This window comes from Rissa tridactyla, chromosome 2 (genome assembly GCF_028500815.1).
Source record: "Rissa tridactyla isolate bRisTri1 chromosome 2, bRisTri1.patW.cur.20221130, whole genome shotgun sequence".
In the NCBI taxonomy this organism is placed as follows: Eukaryota; Metazoa; Chordata; class Aves; order Charadriiformes; family Laridae; genus Rissa; species Rissa tridactyla.
This window is the reverse complement of record NC_071467.1, coordinates 48,009,228-48,022,870: the sequence shown is the minus strand read 5'-3', so window position 1 is coordinate 48,022,870 and position 13,643 is coordinate 48,009,228. Positions and strand designations below refer to the sequence as shown.

Genomic DNA, 13,643 nt, shown 5'->3' with positions numbered 1-13,643 from the left:
CAAGACGACTGAAAAGACTTGGAAGCCCATCTTTGCCAGCCTCTCCTGTGCTGAGGCTGAAGGCCGTGCTGCCTTCCTCCCAATGAGAGACACAAGATGACAGCGTGATAACATCTGAACTGAGGTTTCTGTAATTCTTCCTTTTAATGTACCACCACAGCATGGATAGGGCACACCTGAAGCTGGCTATATACCTGCGGTATAGTCCTAACTGACACAAAACCACACAAGAAGCATTCTGCAGACTATTTATCACTGAAAGTGTAGTTCTGTGTCATCTTCTGGCTGTACTTGCACTGTTGAAGAGGTTACTGCCACCAACCGCCGCTCATTGCCCGTCATGCCTACTCAGATCTACTGGCCTGGCTTCCTACTTCATTTCAGGGAAGGAGATAATCAGTTAATCACTTTAAATAGTAGAGCTTTTTTGCCAGCTCAGATAACCCTTAGCAGCCTCTAACAGAGCAGTGATGAGCACAGGGGAGCAGTAACCTCCCGAGCTAGCACAGCCACAGTTACAAGAGGACATCTTACCACAATGCCTCAAATCCCAGGCCTGTCCTCTCCTGGGAGATCCCTGCCCACAGAGGTTTCCACAAGATTTTCTTCTCATCTGAAGCATGGGCATGGCATGAGCATGGGCAGTAAGGCAACTTAACTCTGACATTGAGCCCATCGCTTCGGATGTGCTTCCCTTCAGCATTGCAGATCTCCTGGTATTTCGAGGCATTCAAATTTTGCCTCCATGTGGTCTAAAAAGAAAGTATTTAGGGCAGTCGTTGGATTTTGCTTAGGAAGACACGAGCATTTTTAGTTAATAGTAATTACGATAGATCCTGAATAAGAAAACAGAGCCAGCATCCTTCACAGAATCACAAGGTGGTTTGCCCCTCACACGAAGGGAGAGACCTGAGCTTCAGCTTTGTTGCCTGCAGTTGCCTCTCTCCCTTCCAAACCAGGAGCCCGGATGGTGGCCAGGGCATTGACTCTTGCTGCCCATAACAAGCAGCAGCTCTGATGGACGGTCTGAAGCATGAAGAGTTTTGAAACGCTGGAAGGCGCAGGGGAACCACAGGTCTCCCCCCCAACCTAGCGATCTCCTCTGAACATCTAGCTATGGGAGAGGCAGCCGCAGTCCCGAGGAGATGGGGAAAATGAAGGCCAAGGACCCGTTTCTCCTCAGAGAATGGTCAAAAAGGTTTTCCTCCGATGTAAGGCCGGAGCCTTGGGCCGGGGACCGGCCCCGGTGGACATAAGCTGAGGGGCAGCACCGCCTGCCGCCACAGCGGGCCGCCCCCCCAGTCGCCGCCGGGCCCTCGGCCCTTCCCGGCGGCGCCCGCAGGCCCCAGGCGCCCGCGGAAGGGGAGGTGCGCGGCGCCGGCGGGGCCCAGGAGGGTGGTGGGGCCGGCGGAGAGCGGGTAGGCGGAGCGGGAAAGCCTCCCGGGCAGGGCAGGGCGGAGCGGAGGGAGGCCGCCCCGCCGTGTCATAGCAGCCCCCGGCGGGCCGGGCAGGCGATCGCCATGGAAACCCAGGCCCCGGTCCCGCCCCTGCCCACCCCCGGGAGAGCGGTGGTGGCGGGGCGTGGGTACCCACGGGAGCCCGGCCGGAGCTGCGGCTGGGCCCGTTGGGAAGAGGCGGTAGCCGCCGCCGCGGCTCGCTCCCTCCCTCCCCGGGCACAGCCAGGTAGAGCGCGGGGCGGGGGCGCTTGCCGGGCCGGGGAGGGGGGGAGCCGGGCCGGGGAGGCGGGGCGAGCGGCGCGCAGGCCGGGCCCGCTCCCCCACCGCCTCCGCCGCAGCCTCGGCCTCCCACCTGGCGCCAGGTGCCCACCCGCCATCTTCTCCCGCACCCCCGGCTCCCTCCACCCCGCTGCCGCGTCCGGCGGGGAGCGGAGCGGAGGTCGTCTCGCCAGGGCGGGGCTCGTTCCGGGTCCCCGCTCCCGCACGAAGAGGCCCTGACGTGTTGCCATGGCCGAGGGAGCCGCCGCGGCGACAGCGGCGTGCTTCAGCGAGGATGATTTTTACTGTCCCGTCTGCCAGGAGGTGTTCAAAACGCCCGTGAGGACCGCGAACTGCCAGCACGTGTGGGTATTCCTCCCCGCCGAGCCCTCCCGTACCACCCCCACCTCCCCCTCCCCCGGCTCCCTTCACAAGCCTTTTACTGCCGGTTCTCCGCCTTTCACTTCTCTGCCCCCAGCCCCATCCCCAGGGCGCAGACCCTCGGCCCGGAGCCGGCCGCACCGGGGGACCGCGGAGCTCGTTGTCACCTCGGGGGCTGACCCGCCGCCGCTACCGAGAGCTGGCTTCGAGGGGTGCATGCCAAGCGGTGCCCCAGCCTGCCCTCCCTCGCCTCCTTCTTTTGTAGCCAGCGATAAGGAGGGGTCAGACAGGAAGGGCGGCCCTTGGAGCAAGCCCCCGGCTGTCTGCTCGGTGGTGGCCCGGGTTCCACAGCCGGTGGAGACGCCTCACACACCTAACCTAACTCGCCTTTTTTAACTTCTTAATTTCCTCTTCGTTTTCAAACAAGGACCATAGCTTAGCTGCTGGCTCTCTTCAGTTCATCTGTTTGGCGTTTTTCAGAGCAGTTTTGGATTGCAAAGCGCTACTTTGTAGAAAAAGGAAAACAAAATAGCTTTGGCAGTTGGCACGCGAGGAAAGAAAGTGAGAGAACGGCAAAAGCTGTTGAACTAAGGTCTTTGGGGATGCATACTAAATTAAGCTTTGCAGTATTTTTGGCTCCGCTTAAGGACAATAAACAGGAGTTACTCTGATAACATTTTCCAGTATCACGTGCCTGCTGCACCATTTCATATCTCATTAATGATCAATCCAGTATACGGTTCAGGAATACTAGTCAATAGGTAGTAAGATCTTTACCTAAAGTGCATTGCCAAGTTCCCCTAATTTCCGTATACTTCTTTGTAAGCACCATTATTTCATTTTGCTTATTATATATTATTTGCTTATTATATATATATTATATAAAGATTTCTACTCAGTAGACTATTATTCTGATATATATCTTTTTTTTTTTTTTTACCGCTAATAATCACCCTGCTCTCTTCAAGGACAAAGTATCTAACTCTCTTCTCTTTGCTAACCTGTGTTTGTGGTAACTTTTCAATTTAGGTTTTGCAGGAAGTGCTTCTTGACAGCTATCAGAGAAAGTGGAACACATTGTCCTCTCTGCCGGGGGAGCGTGACTAAAAAAGAAAGAACGTATCCCAAAAGGGCTCTAGATGTTGAAAACAGTATGAAGAAAGCTTCTGGGGGCTGTAGATGCTGTGAGAAGCAGGTAGAGTAAAACTTTACAAAAAGTTGGATAAATTGTTCTTATTTTTTACCAAGACACAATTTTACTGTGTGTCATTCTTGTCTTGGAACTAAAGAGCCTATATTAGTTTGAATTTAGCTTTGTATGGCTTGTGCATATGCTAGGCATGGAGTGCCTGCTAGATATGTCTAACAGATGTAAACTGAAAGAGGATCTTGTATTGTCTATAAGAACTTTTTAAGTCGAGTGCCAGTTTTTCTCCAAAACAATGCGAAAACTGGGTATAGCTATAAAACTGGCAAAAGAAAATTTAGACAACTGAAAGTTGCAGATACATGGCAAAGCTCAGAAACTTTCACTGTGGAAATGAAAGTGCTTAGAGCAGCTACTGTAAAATTTAATTTAAAACCAAAAAATATGGGTTGATTACTCTTGGTGTACATAAAATCATATGTAATTTCCCCCTGCCCCATCAGTCTATGTTCCTTCTGTTCCCTTTGTAAAGGGGTCATTATTTTCAGAACATTGGGTGAAATCTTGACCCCCACTGAAATCAAGAGTAATCTCTCTTCTGGTATAAATGGATGCAGGATTTCAGCTGCACGTTTTGTTTACATCAAATTGCATCAAATCCAGGTAGTTGTCTTTGTGTTCGTTTCATTTCACCTGGGACTTCGTTCTCCCAATGTGAAGATTAGCACTAGTGGAAAGCTGAGTCGCTTGCTTTGTTCCACATGATTCATTAGGATGAAAAGCTGGGAGAAAGAAACAATAGTGAGTTGGTAAACTGGAAGGAAGAACCAAATGGATCTCCAGAAGAACCCTAATAGAATTTAGGCACAGGTGCATGAGATGTGATCTTGTTCAGCCCCTAAACCTGTTAAGCACTTTCTGACAGTGCTGTTGGACCTGAAATTCTGATTTAGGGCATGCCCAGCACTGCGGCCTTCTGACAAATCCGAGCAACTCATTGTCTTTCCTTGCATTTAAGCTGGATAGGCTTCCCCCCGCTTCTTTTCCTTTTTTTTATTCTCAGAAAAGTTCTGTATTCTCAGAACACATGTAATGCAAAAAGACTTTGCTCTGCACAAGGTAACAGCAAACCAGAGAAGACTGAAGGAGCAGTATTGCTTATCCCATCCTCACGGCCCCTCTCTGTCGTAGCTCATCAGTCATTGATCCTGGATCTGGGAGGTGTAGTTCCTGTGACTTTGTTTCAGTTAAATGGAGTTTACTCACATCTTTTATGCCCGAGAGAGCACTCTCAGTTGCTTGGCTGTGGGGGATTTGGGGCGTAGGCACGTTTTCCAGTCTCACAGGGTAACAGAGGCTCTATGGAAAAAGGAAACGAAGATCTCCCATTGGGGAAGAAAGTGTTCATGCTGAGAGGGGAGACGCAAGTTCTGGTTTCTTCTGCATATGTTGTCTAAATAATCCCTGCATGCATTGCTTTCTGTTGGCAGAAATTTCTCTTCCTTCTATCCCTGGATTGGTTAGTATAATTTCAATAATTTGGCATTTCATTTGCAGGTTAGATTTTCGTGGATGAGACAGCATTATAAAACGTGTAAGAAGTATCAGGATGAATATGGTGTTTCTTCTATTATTCCAAACTTACAGATTTCCCAAGATTCAACAGGGAACAGGTAATCAGGGTGTTTTATGTATAACAATGCATCTTCTTCTCCCCCCACCCCCAAAGGAAAGTATTTTTTTTCCAGGGCATGCCTTCTTTTTGCAATAATTTTTTCCGTACTTAGTGCTTCAGAAAATGACAGTTTTTCCAGGTCTTTTTCTTTACTCTTAGCAAACAGAAGAAAACCTTTCTACGTGATGGTTTGGAATGTCTTCTAGGGACTCTTCTAAAAAGCATATAGTGTTTGCAGCTTGCTTTAACTGCCTTGACAGCATTTTAGCAGTTTACTTTGTAACAAATTTCGTAATATTTAGTCACAGGGAAGTTTTCTTCTCTTTTTATTCCCCACCTCCCCCCCTTCCCTAAGTCTGTTTCAGTGGGTATCCTGTTTCAAAATATTACTGTGCAAGCTTTTGCTTTCTGATTGAATTTATTTTGAACTGATCTTTTATGAAACGTATAAGGAACTCCAGTATGTTACACCCCATAAAATATAAATGCCACTTACCATTTGTTTTTCAGGCAGTAAAGTTAAAGAACCTTTTTCATATCTTCTCGCTGATGTATTTGGTTTGGTTGAGGATTTCTGCTTATTTTTGAAGACCTGTTTTACATATTAGTCTCACAGAGCTTTATTATATATAGCCTGTCCTTTATTTACTTTCTTTTGACATCTATTTTCTATTTTTAGCAGTCTGAACTTCTCTGTGTTTGGTTTTCAACCCATCAATATATTGAAAGTGGAACTTTAAGCTGTTAGCAGAACTAGTTGCAGCAATGTTCCTGGGAAAATTACGGAGACGATTATACTGAGTACTATTGAAAGACATTTAATGAATAATGCAGTCATCAGGCACAGTCAGCATGGGTTCACAAAGGGAAAGTCCTGTTTAACTAATTTGTTATCCTTCTATGATAAGGGCATCTGCCTAGTGGATGAAGGGAAGGAGGTGGATAGAGTTTTTCTGGATTTTAGTAAGTTTTTTGATACTGTCCCTTACAGCGTCCTGCTGGACAAATTGTCCAGCTGTGGGATGAGCGGGTTCACGGTGTGCTGGGTGAAGAACTGGCTGAAGAGCAGAGCTCAAAGGGTTGTAGTGAATGGAGCTACATCTGGCTGGTGACCAGTCACCAGGGGTCACCACCACCTCAGGGTTCAGTTCTAGGGCCAGTCCTGTTCAATATATTTATCGGTGGTATGGATGCAAGAGTTAAATGCACCATTAGCAAGTTTGCTGATGGTGCCAAACTGGGAGGTGCTGTTGACTCTCTGGAGAGATGGGAGGCCTTGCAGAGGGATCTAGATAGATTGGACCATTGGGATGAAATTTAAAAAGTTGATATGCTGGATTCTGTACGTAGAACAGAGTAATGCCGAGCACAAGTATAAACTGGGAGAGAAGTGGCTGTAGAGCAGCCCTGCAGAAAGGGATCTGAGGGGTGCTGGTCGACAGCAGGCTCAATATGAGCCAGCAGTGTGCCCTGGCAGCCATGAGGGCAAACTGCATCCTGGGGTGCATCAAACACAGTATGACCAGCTGGTCAAAAGCGGTGATTATCCTGCTGTATTCGGCGTTGGTGCAGCATCACCTTGAGTACTGTGTGTGCAGTTCCGGGCCTCACAATTTAAGAAGGATGTGAAGGTCCTTGAGTGTGTCCACAGGAAGTCAACAAAGCTGGTGAAAGGGCTGGAAGGCATGGCCCAAAACAAGCAGTTAAAGACTTTAGCTTGTCTAGTTTGGAGAAAAGGAAGCTGAGGGGTGACCTCATTGCTCTCTACAGCTTCCTGAGGAGGGCAAGTGGAGAGGGAGGTGCTGATCTCTTCTCCCTGGTATCCAATGATAGGACATGTTGGAATGGCTCAAAGCTGTGCCACGGGAAGTTTAGACTGGACATTAGGAAGCATTTCTTTACTGAGAGGATGGTCAAACACTGGAACAGGCTTTCTAGGGAGGTGGTCGATGCCCCAAGACTGTCAGTGTTTAAGAGGCATTTGGACAATGCCCTTAATAATATGGCTTAACTTTTGGTCAGCCCTGAATTGTTCAGGCAGCTGGACTAGAGGGTTGTTGTAGGTCCCTTCCAATTCAAATATTCCATTCCATTCCATGTTTCACCAAAGTGTCTGGATACTGTTATATCACTATTTATTGACTATGCCACAGTAAAATACTTGTACTTACAACATTACAGAAGTATAAAAAATGTACCATGACCAGATTTGTGACTGTAAATATTAATGTTCTTAGGATGAGCAGCATGTCTGAGCAGTTTCTTCTGGCTTAGCTAGAGATGCACTTATGGTCAAGTTTTGTTTCTAAAATGTTCCTGTCTGCCACTCTTACTTTAGGAAAGACTTTATTTTGTGCACAGCATAAGAAAATTTACCTTGCTTAGTTGAAAGTTGTAAATTATTTGTGTAAGCACATGGCAGTTGAATACCTATTTATATAGTTATAAGTCAAAAAACTAAAAGGGCTACCTTTCTTTACATTCACGTAGTTCATAATGCCAGTTGAGCTACTTGGCTGTAATCTGCATTACCATTCTTGTTGACTAAATGTCTGTTGTCTCATGTACCACTTTCCTATAAAGTTGTGTAGTATTCCACCAAGGGTCACCATGGTAACTAAATACTAAGACATACCTTGATCCAAAGGAAAAGTTGTGAGAGTTAAGATATGTGCCCTTACATATTTTGCCTTGAAATTCATGGAACTTAAAAATACATATATATCTTTTTTTCCCCTGTTACTATTAAACTTCTAAAAAATTTAATAGTGGAGTAAAATAATCTCAGTTTTCATTGTTTTTTTTTTTTTTTTTCTTCATTTAAAGTAGCAGGAGTGATGCAATATCTGATAATGGCGAGATGGCTAATAATCAAATACTTCAAGGAGAAACAAGGTAGGCTGCTTATTTTTCTATAGTTACTATTAAAATAGATCAGACAGACAGAGTGCGAGCTTCTACTAACTTGAAAAAAAACCCCTGCAACCACCTACAACAAGTGGTATTAAAAAAGAACACCCTGTAGTTTCTCTACATTTGTATCTATATGTTAGAATTTGTTTTTTTCAGTACTGTACTGAAGGATTTGAACTTTTAAAAAGATGTTACCAGTAAGTAAGAACAGGGTGCATTTGCAATTGGAACAAAAATTTTCAAAAGTCCAAGTCTCAGAAGAATGCATTTAGGTATACAAGTAATAAATGTCCTCTAAAATTGCAATTTGGAAATAGCAGTGGAACTCCATTAGATCCACTATTATGTCAGTGAGGGTGGGGGTTTCTTTTGTTATCAAAATAAGGGAAAATAATGACAAGATAACAGATGAATTAAGCTTTCTGTAATACTACTTCTAAAACTCTCTTTTCTGTTTAATACTGTGTGTTTCTGTTTACAGTGGACATCCAACCTTCAAATGCCCCCTATGTCAGGAGTCCAATTTTACCAGGCAACGTTTGCTGGATCACTGTAATAATAGACATCTTTATCAGATAGTTCCTGTAGTAAGTAGAGTTGCTTATGTATGCTGCTTAAGCTACTTTCATTATAATTATGTGAACAACTTTAAATGTGCAGTAGGTAGTCTATATCTGTAAAGATCACTGTGATCTGAGGAAGACAATACACTTAATGCAGTGCATTATTTAACTTGAGGAGTTAAGAAACATTTCATTTGAAAATGTTCCTTGTCTGGCTTCTCGTCAGTTCTAAGGCATTTCTGACTTAGCTGTCTTACTTATCTTGATGTGAAACAAGCTCAGTTTTTAACCCTGATACTTACTTCTCTTCATTTAGTAATTCTATGGAATCCCATTTATAACATAACTATTGTCTCATGTGAAACCTACAGTTACTTGAAAAGTAATCTAAGGTAATCAAAGGGAGGGAATGAGAAAATCTGTTTGGTTTTCTATCCTTTTCATCTGTATAGGGTGTGTTATTTTTTTCTTTCAGCTTACTTGATGATCTCATTTGTATGAAAATCCTCCCAAACGATAAGTAGGATGCAATAATCCCTTTCTTTTCTAAATTTTAAGCAATGGAAATTGACAAAAAGAGTGCCAGACAGACATGATAATCCCCCATTCCTAAGAGAAACGCTTAAGAAATTTGGGAAGTTGAAATGTATTTTTTAAATGTTATGCAGTTGAGGAAAAGAACACTTAGAATTTTGATTTTATGTGAACACCTTTACTGTATTTTGGTAGTGGATGAGTAATAGACTAGTTATTCCTATAGAACATGTCTTTAATGCATTCTGTATTACCAATAACTTTTTTTCATTCTCTCTCTTTCCCCTTCCCCTCCAAATTCAGATCTGTCCTATTTGTGTATCACTTCCTTGGGCAGATACTAACCAGGTTACTAGAAATCTTGTTAGCCATCTAAATCTAAGACATCGGTTTGACTACGGAGAATTCGTGGTAAGCTTTTTCTTCTTTGATGTGTAGGGGAATAACTGGTAACTTTTTTTCACTAAATAAAAATGACAAATAAAAATTTTGTACTGAACTTGTTTGTGCTCTGGACATGCTATGTTCCTGCTCTGTACAGAACTCAGAAGTAGGCCTGTCTGTTCTTAAACTTTCCATTATCAACACAAAGTGCTACTGGGAATAGGTGTTGTCAACAGTCAAGCCCTGCTCCAAACTGATCACTTAAGTCTTTAGCTTAGTGTTCTCAATCTGAACTATTTGTTCCTCCAGAACAGTTTATTACTGCTGCTTCTAGGGGAAATAAAATAGATGCTACTCTGTTTAATTGTCATTTTTGACCTTTTATGGCAGAAAACACTAAATCATAATTCTCAGAACTCCAAGCGTAGCTTGACGAGTGGGTATCGCTGCTACCGCCTCTCTTACAGTATGTTGCGGGAGAGGCTGGAATGTAAAAAAGATGTGTCATTAAATCGTTCATTGTTCTGGTTGCCTTCTTTCAGGCTCAGTTTGAGTAAATGACCTTTGAGTAGATGCAGAACTACATACACAGATGTAGTCACTGAGTGGATCTTAAGTCAAACCAACCAGTTGAATTCTGCATATGGGACCAGAGAGCTGGAGAGTTTGTGTTGTAGTTTCTACAGAGTTTGACAGGCTTTGGGGTACACTGCTTGAGCGTTGTGTGGGACGAGCTTAGTATTTGGGGCATTGGCAGCCTTACTGGTTAGAGATGGCAAAGATGATGCATGTTGTTCTTTGTTTTGAGTGATCTCTGACAAAGGCATGAAGAGCTAGGAGACTGATACAGGGGATTGTGTTCTTCAACGTCAGTGTATCTTGCATGTTGGAGGATGTAGAACTGGTGATTGGAATTCTGATTTGGGGAAGCTGCCAGAATTGCACAAAAAAGGTGTGTTACTCTGACATATTAGCAGCTTGGAAGATAGCTTTTCAAAAGTAGCAGGCTTACCATCCATCTCTTGTGATACATGTTTGCTTTCTCATTTTAAGCAGTATATTCTCAACAATCTATGATTACTGTTGTCTGGGGATCACATTTTGTTTTTATTAATGGAGGATGTTATGGCTGGTTGCAAGCCCTGTTACAAGAATTGTGTGACACAAGTCAGCTTTCCTGAGCTGGCTATTCTGTAATGTAATTGAGCCAGGGAGAGAAGATGGACCCTTCTGTTTAATGAGCCTTGTCCCACTCATCTGATTCTTCTCCTGTCTCATGTATCTCTTGGTATTTGGTTAAATAAAAGATACTGTGTAACGTAAACAAGCATCCAGTACACATAAAGATGGAGAGTCTTCATCTAGGTGCCAATTCCTATGTAAAAATGTGGAAAATGAATGATTAAACTAAGGACTGTGGTATATCTTGAGTATTTGTCCATTTTGATGATGTTTTCATTTTGTTTAGAATCTTCAGCTTGATGAAGAAGCCCAATACCAAAATGCAGTTCAAGAATCCTGTCATGTGAACTTTTAAAGTATCGCCCCTCTTCATCTTATTGATTATCCGAGAGAAAAATTACATTGTTGCTGTTGGTGATCTGAAGTGTATATTAATGCAAATGGTATTCAGTAACCACTTTTCAGGCTCAACTTTTTTCCACACTCATAAGGACTGTTCATAAATGATTTTGCTGAAAATCAAACTTCACATCTTTACTGAGATCCGTCCCTGTGGAATTAGGGACCTTTTTGGAACTTCTTACTGTTGTCCTGATTTTCTCTAACTTTTACTACTCTGTTAATTACAGTTTCTTTTATTAATGTCAGATATTTTAATTCACCAAAACCAACTTAGAAAGTAGTATCTTTAGAAAGACATGCAAAGATGCTCTGTTGCAGTGCTGAGTTTGAGTTTCTTCAAGTTCAGCTGTCATCTGCTAAGGTATCTATGAGATACTAATTTGCTTTTCTCCTCCTGACCAAGGACAAAATTTTATTTGATGTTGTGATTTGTTTTTTACCATTACTATGTAAATGAAAATAACAACAACTTAAGAAATAAAAAGACTTGCTTTCTATAGCTCAACAACGCAGAGCAGATTTTTTTCACCTTTCATTGAGAAAGAATGATGCCATTGCCTAGGAATAATTACATCTATTTTTTCCCCTTTTGGATCATAACTGAAATAGGATGCTTGCTTACTAAAGTTATGGGTGAGGTGTTTTCCCTGTACTCCCAACTACTAAGGAAGATGGTGCCCTGACACACTTCCTGAGCAATTCAAGATGACTTGCAAAGGGTATACTTTTTTGGTATATGACTGTGACCAGCTAGTTTTTCATTTTGTTGGAGCTTTTTAAGAACTTCTGTTGTTGAATTGGAATTCAAATTTTGGTCTGTTCTGTCTTTCATGGAAGGCTGCGTAACTAGAGAACTAATTGGCTTCAGACCTACCAACACTCAGAAAAATGAAATTGTTTATTTTAGTAAGACTGTTTAAAACTTGGACATCTCCTGCATTCAAAGCCTTTGAAAAAACAGTTACAAGAAAAACTTGCTCTTAAATAGTACCAACATATTTTAAGAACTCCTGTTCTAGATTGCCACATTCCCAGGAAGACCATCATTAAAATCGGAGAAAACAGAGCAATAATGCAATTTTGAATTTACATGGAAAGTCCATTTGTAAAAGAACTTTAAAATCTTTTATTTAATACTATAATGGGGAGAAGGGGAAAGCAAGCTGCACAGCTTATATTTTGTAGGTTTAAATAGAGACTGTTCTGAATGTATACCTTTTAGGACTGACTCTTCATCCTGTGTCGCCATAGCCCATTGTCAAACTACTGTTCTTAATGGGTATTGTACATGTGGTGGAGAACATCCCCAGTAATTTCCTTAGTCTAGTTGGTGACCTATGTGTAATAATATCAGTTGTGCAGACAAAGTACAATCTGCTTCTTGTGCCCTGGCTCTCATTTGCTCTCCGAATAGAGGTTTTGATTATTCTTTGAATATTGGGATATTTCCTATTCCAAAACTAGTAAGGCTGAAATGCCTTGTTCTGCAATGTAATGGGTTTTGGAACTGAATCTTAGTTCTAATATGTTGAATGTTGGAACTGAAACACTATACACTGTAACTTGCTATTTCTATCTTCTGGTTTTTAAGAGTATAAAACATTACTGAAGGCATAACCGGTTGAAATACAGAGAAAGTTGGCTATTTCAGAAATGTCTAAAGGTGATATCCTTTTTGTAACAACTTAACGTGTCTTGTATTTTGTTACTGGCTTAATACAGTATTTTGGCAGCAGGCCACGCTTTGATCTTGTACTCCAACTTCCCTGTTTGCCCCCAGTACTCTTACCCGTGTATTCTCACTCGTCTGTCAGCTCTAGTGCTTGTGTGACCACGTACTGATTTGGAGTGGTTCACTGATTCCACTGAAAAGGCTGTTTGGACTTTCTACTTTCTCTGTTCCTCTGTAAAGCCGACTATGAAATAGCGCACTTTGACAGAAAGGAATTTCAAGGTAGCCTGATACTAAAGTTTTAGCTTTTTAAACTAAAAATGCATACCGTGGTGATTTTATTACTGCATACATTTCCTAAGGATTTTAATAGTTATATGTAAGTTTGGTTAACTTTTTTAGATTAAATAAAATATTGATATGATCTGGCAATAAATGCCTACAGCCAATACAGATTCAGAATGCCTCATGGACACTGGAACTAGATATTTCTATTACTTGAACATATCTTGAGAATTGCAAATGAAATTACATCTATTTTAAAACTCTGGGAAACAAATTTTTCTATAGCAATAATTAGTTGTCACTTGATGCATAGTTGCTGAACATTTTAGTCATGTTTAAATGTTGAGAGACTTGAATACACATTTTTAAAGCAACAAATGTGTATAAATGCAATATAAAAAAAAAACCAACCTTGCAAAATGTTTATCCTCTTTATTTGCATATGTTAAAATCTGTATTGGCAGGCGCTGCCTTGCTTAAGATTTTATACTTTTAATATGAAGAGATTGCATCCAATACATTCACTAGGTAAGCGTTTAATGGAAATGAAACAATCTATTTAAATATGCTGCTGCTGGTCATGATCTTTCTCACTGAAATGCAGACATGCACAAAAAGCTGTGTATTTGTGATGGGTGATGCTTGTACTCAAAACATGCAATCTTTACTAGAAGATTGCTGTTTAACAATGTTTTCATGTTCATATTGCATTGTGTATTGTTTTAATATGGTATATTATGTTTGAACTGTACCTTCTATTTTTTCTCCTATTAAAGTATTTTATTTTCTG

General features: G+C 42.1%; 1 protein-coding gene across 3 annotated transcripts; it reads left to right on the top strand.

Moving 5' to 3' along the window:
- The first annotated feature begins 1,557 nt into the window (after positions 1 to 1,557).
- Positions 1,558 to 11,404, top strand: RNF138 (ring finger protein 138). 3 transcript variants are annotated; one of them, XR_008464985.1, is made up of 8 exons: positions 1,558 to 2,080; positions 3,126 to 3,291; positions 4,801 to 4,916; positions 7,745 to 7,813; positions 8,313 to 8,418; positions 9,232 to 9,339; positions 10,121 to 10,264; positions 10,781 to 11,404. XR_008464985.1 is itself a non-coding variant. In XM_054192301.1 (7 exons), the coding sequence occupies exons 1-7, from the start codon at positions 1,965 to 1,967 to the stop codon at positions 10,847 to 10,849; spliced, it is 747 nt and encodes a 248-aa protein (XP_054048276.1). In that variant the 5' UTR covers positions 1,559 to 1,964; the 3' UTR covers positions 10,850 to 11,404. The 3 variants fall into 3 exon arrangements, 2 of the variants coding, with proteins under 2 accessions (XP_054048276.1, XP_054048275.1); XM_054192301.1 differs by lacking the exon at positions 10,121 to 10,264 and having other exon boundaries at positions 1,559 to 2,080; positions 7,748 to 7,813; XM_054192300.1 differs by lacking the exon at positions 10,121 to 10,264 and having other exon boundaries at positions 1,561 to 2,080.
- The last annotated feature ends 2,239 nt before the right edge of the window (positions 11,405 to 13,643 follow it).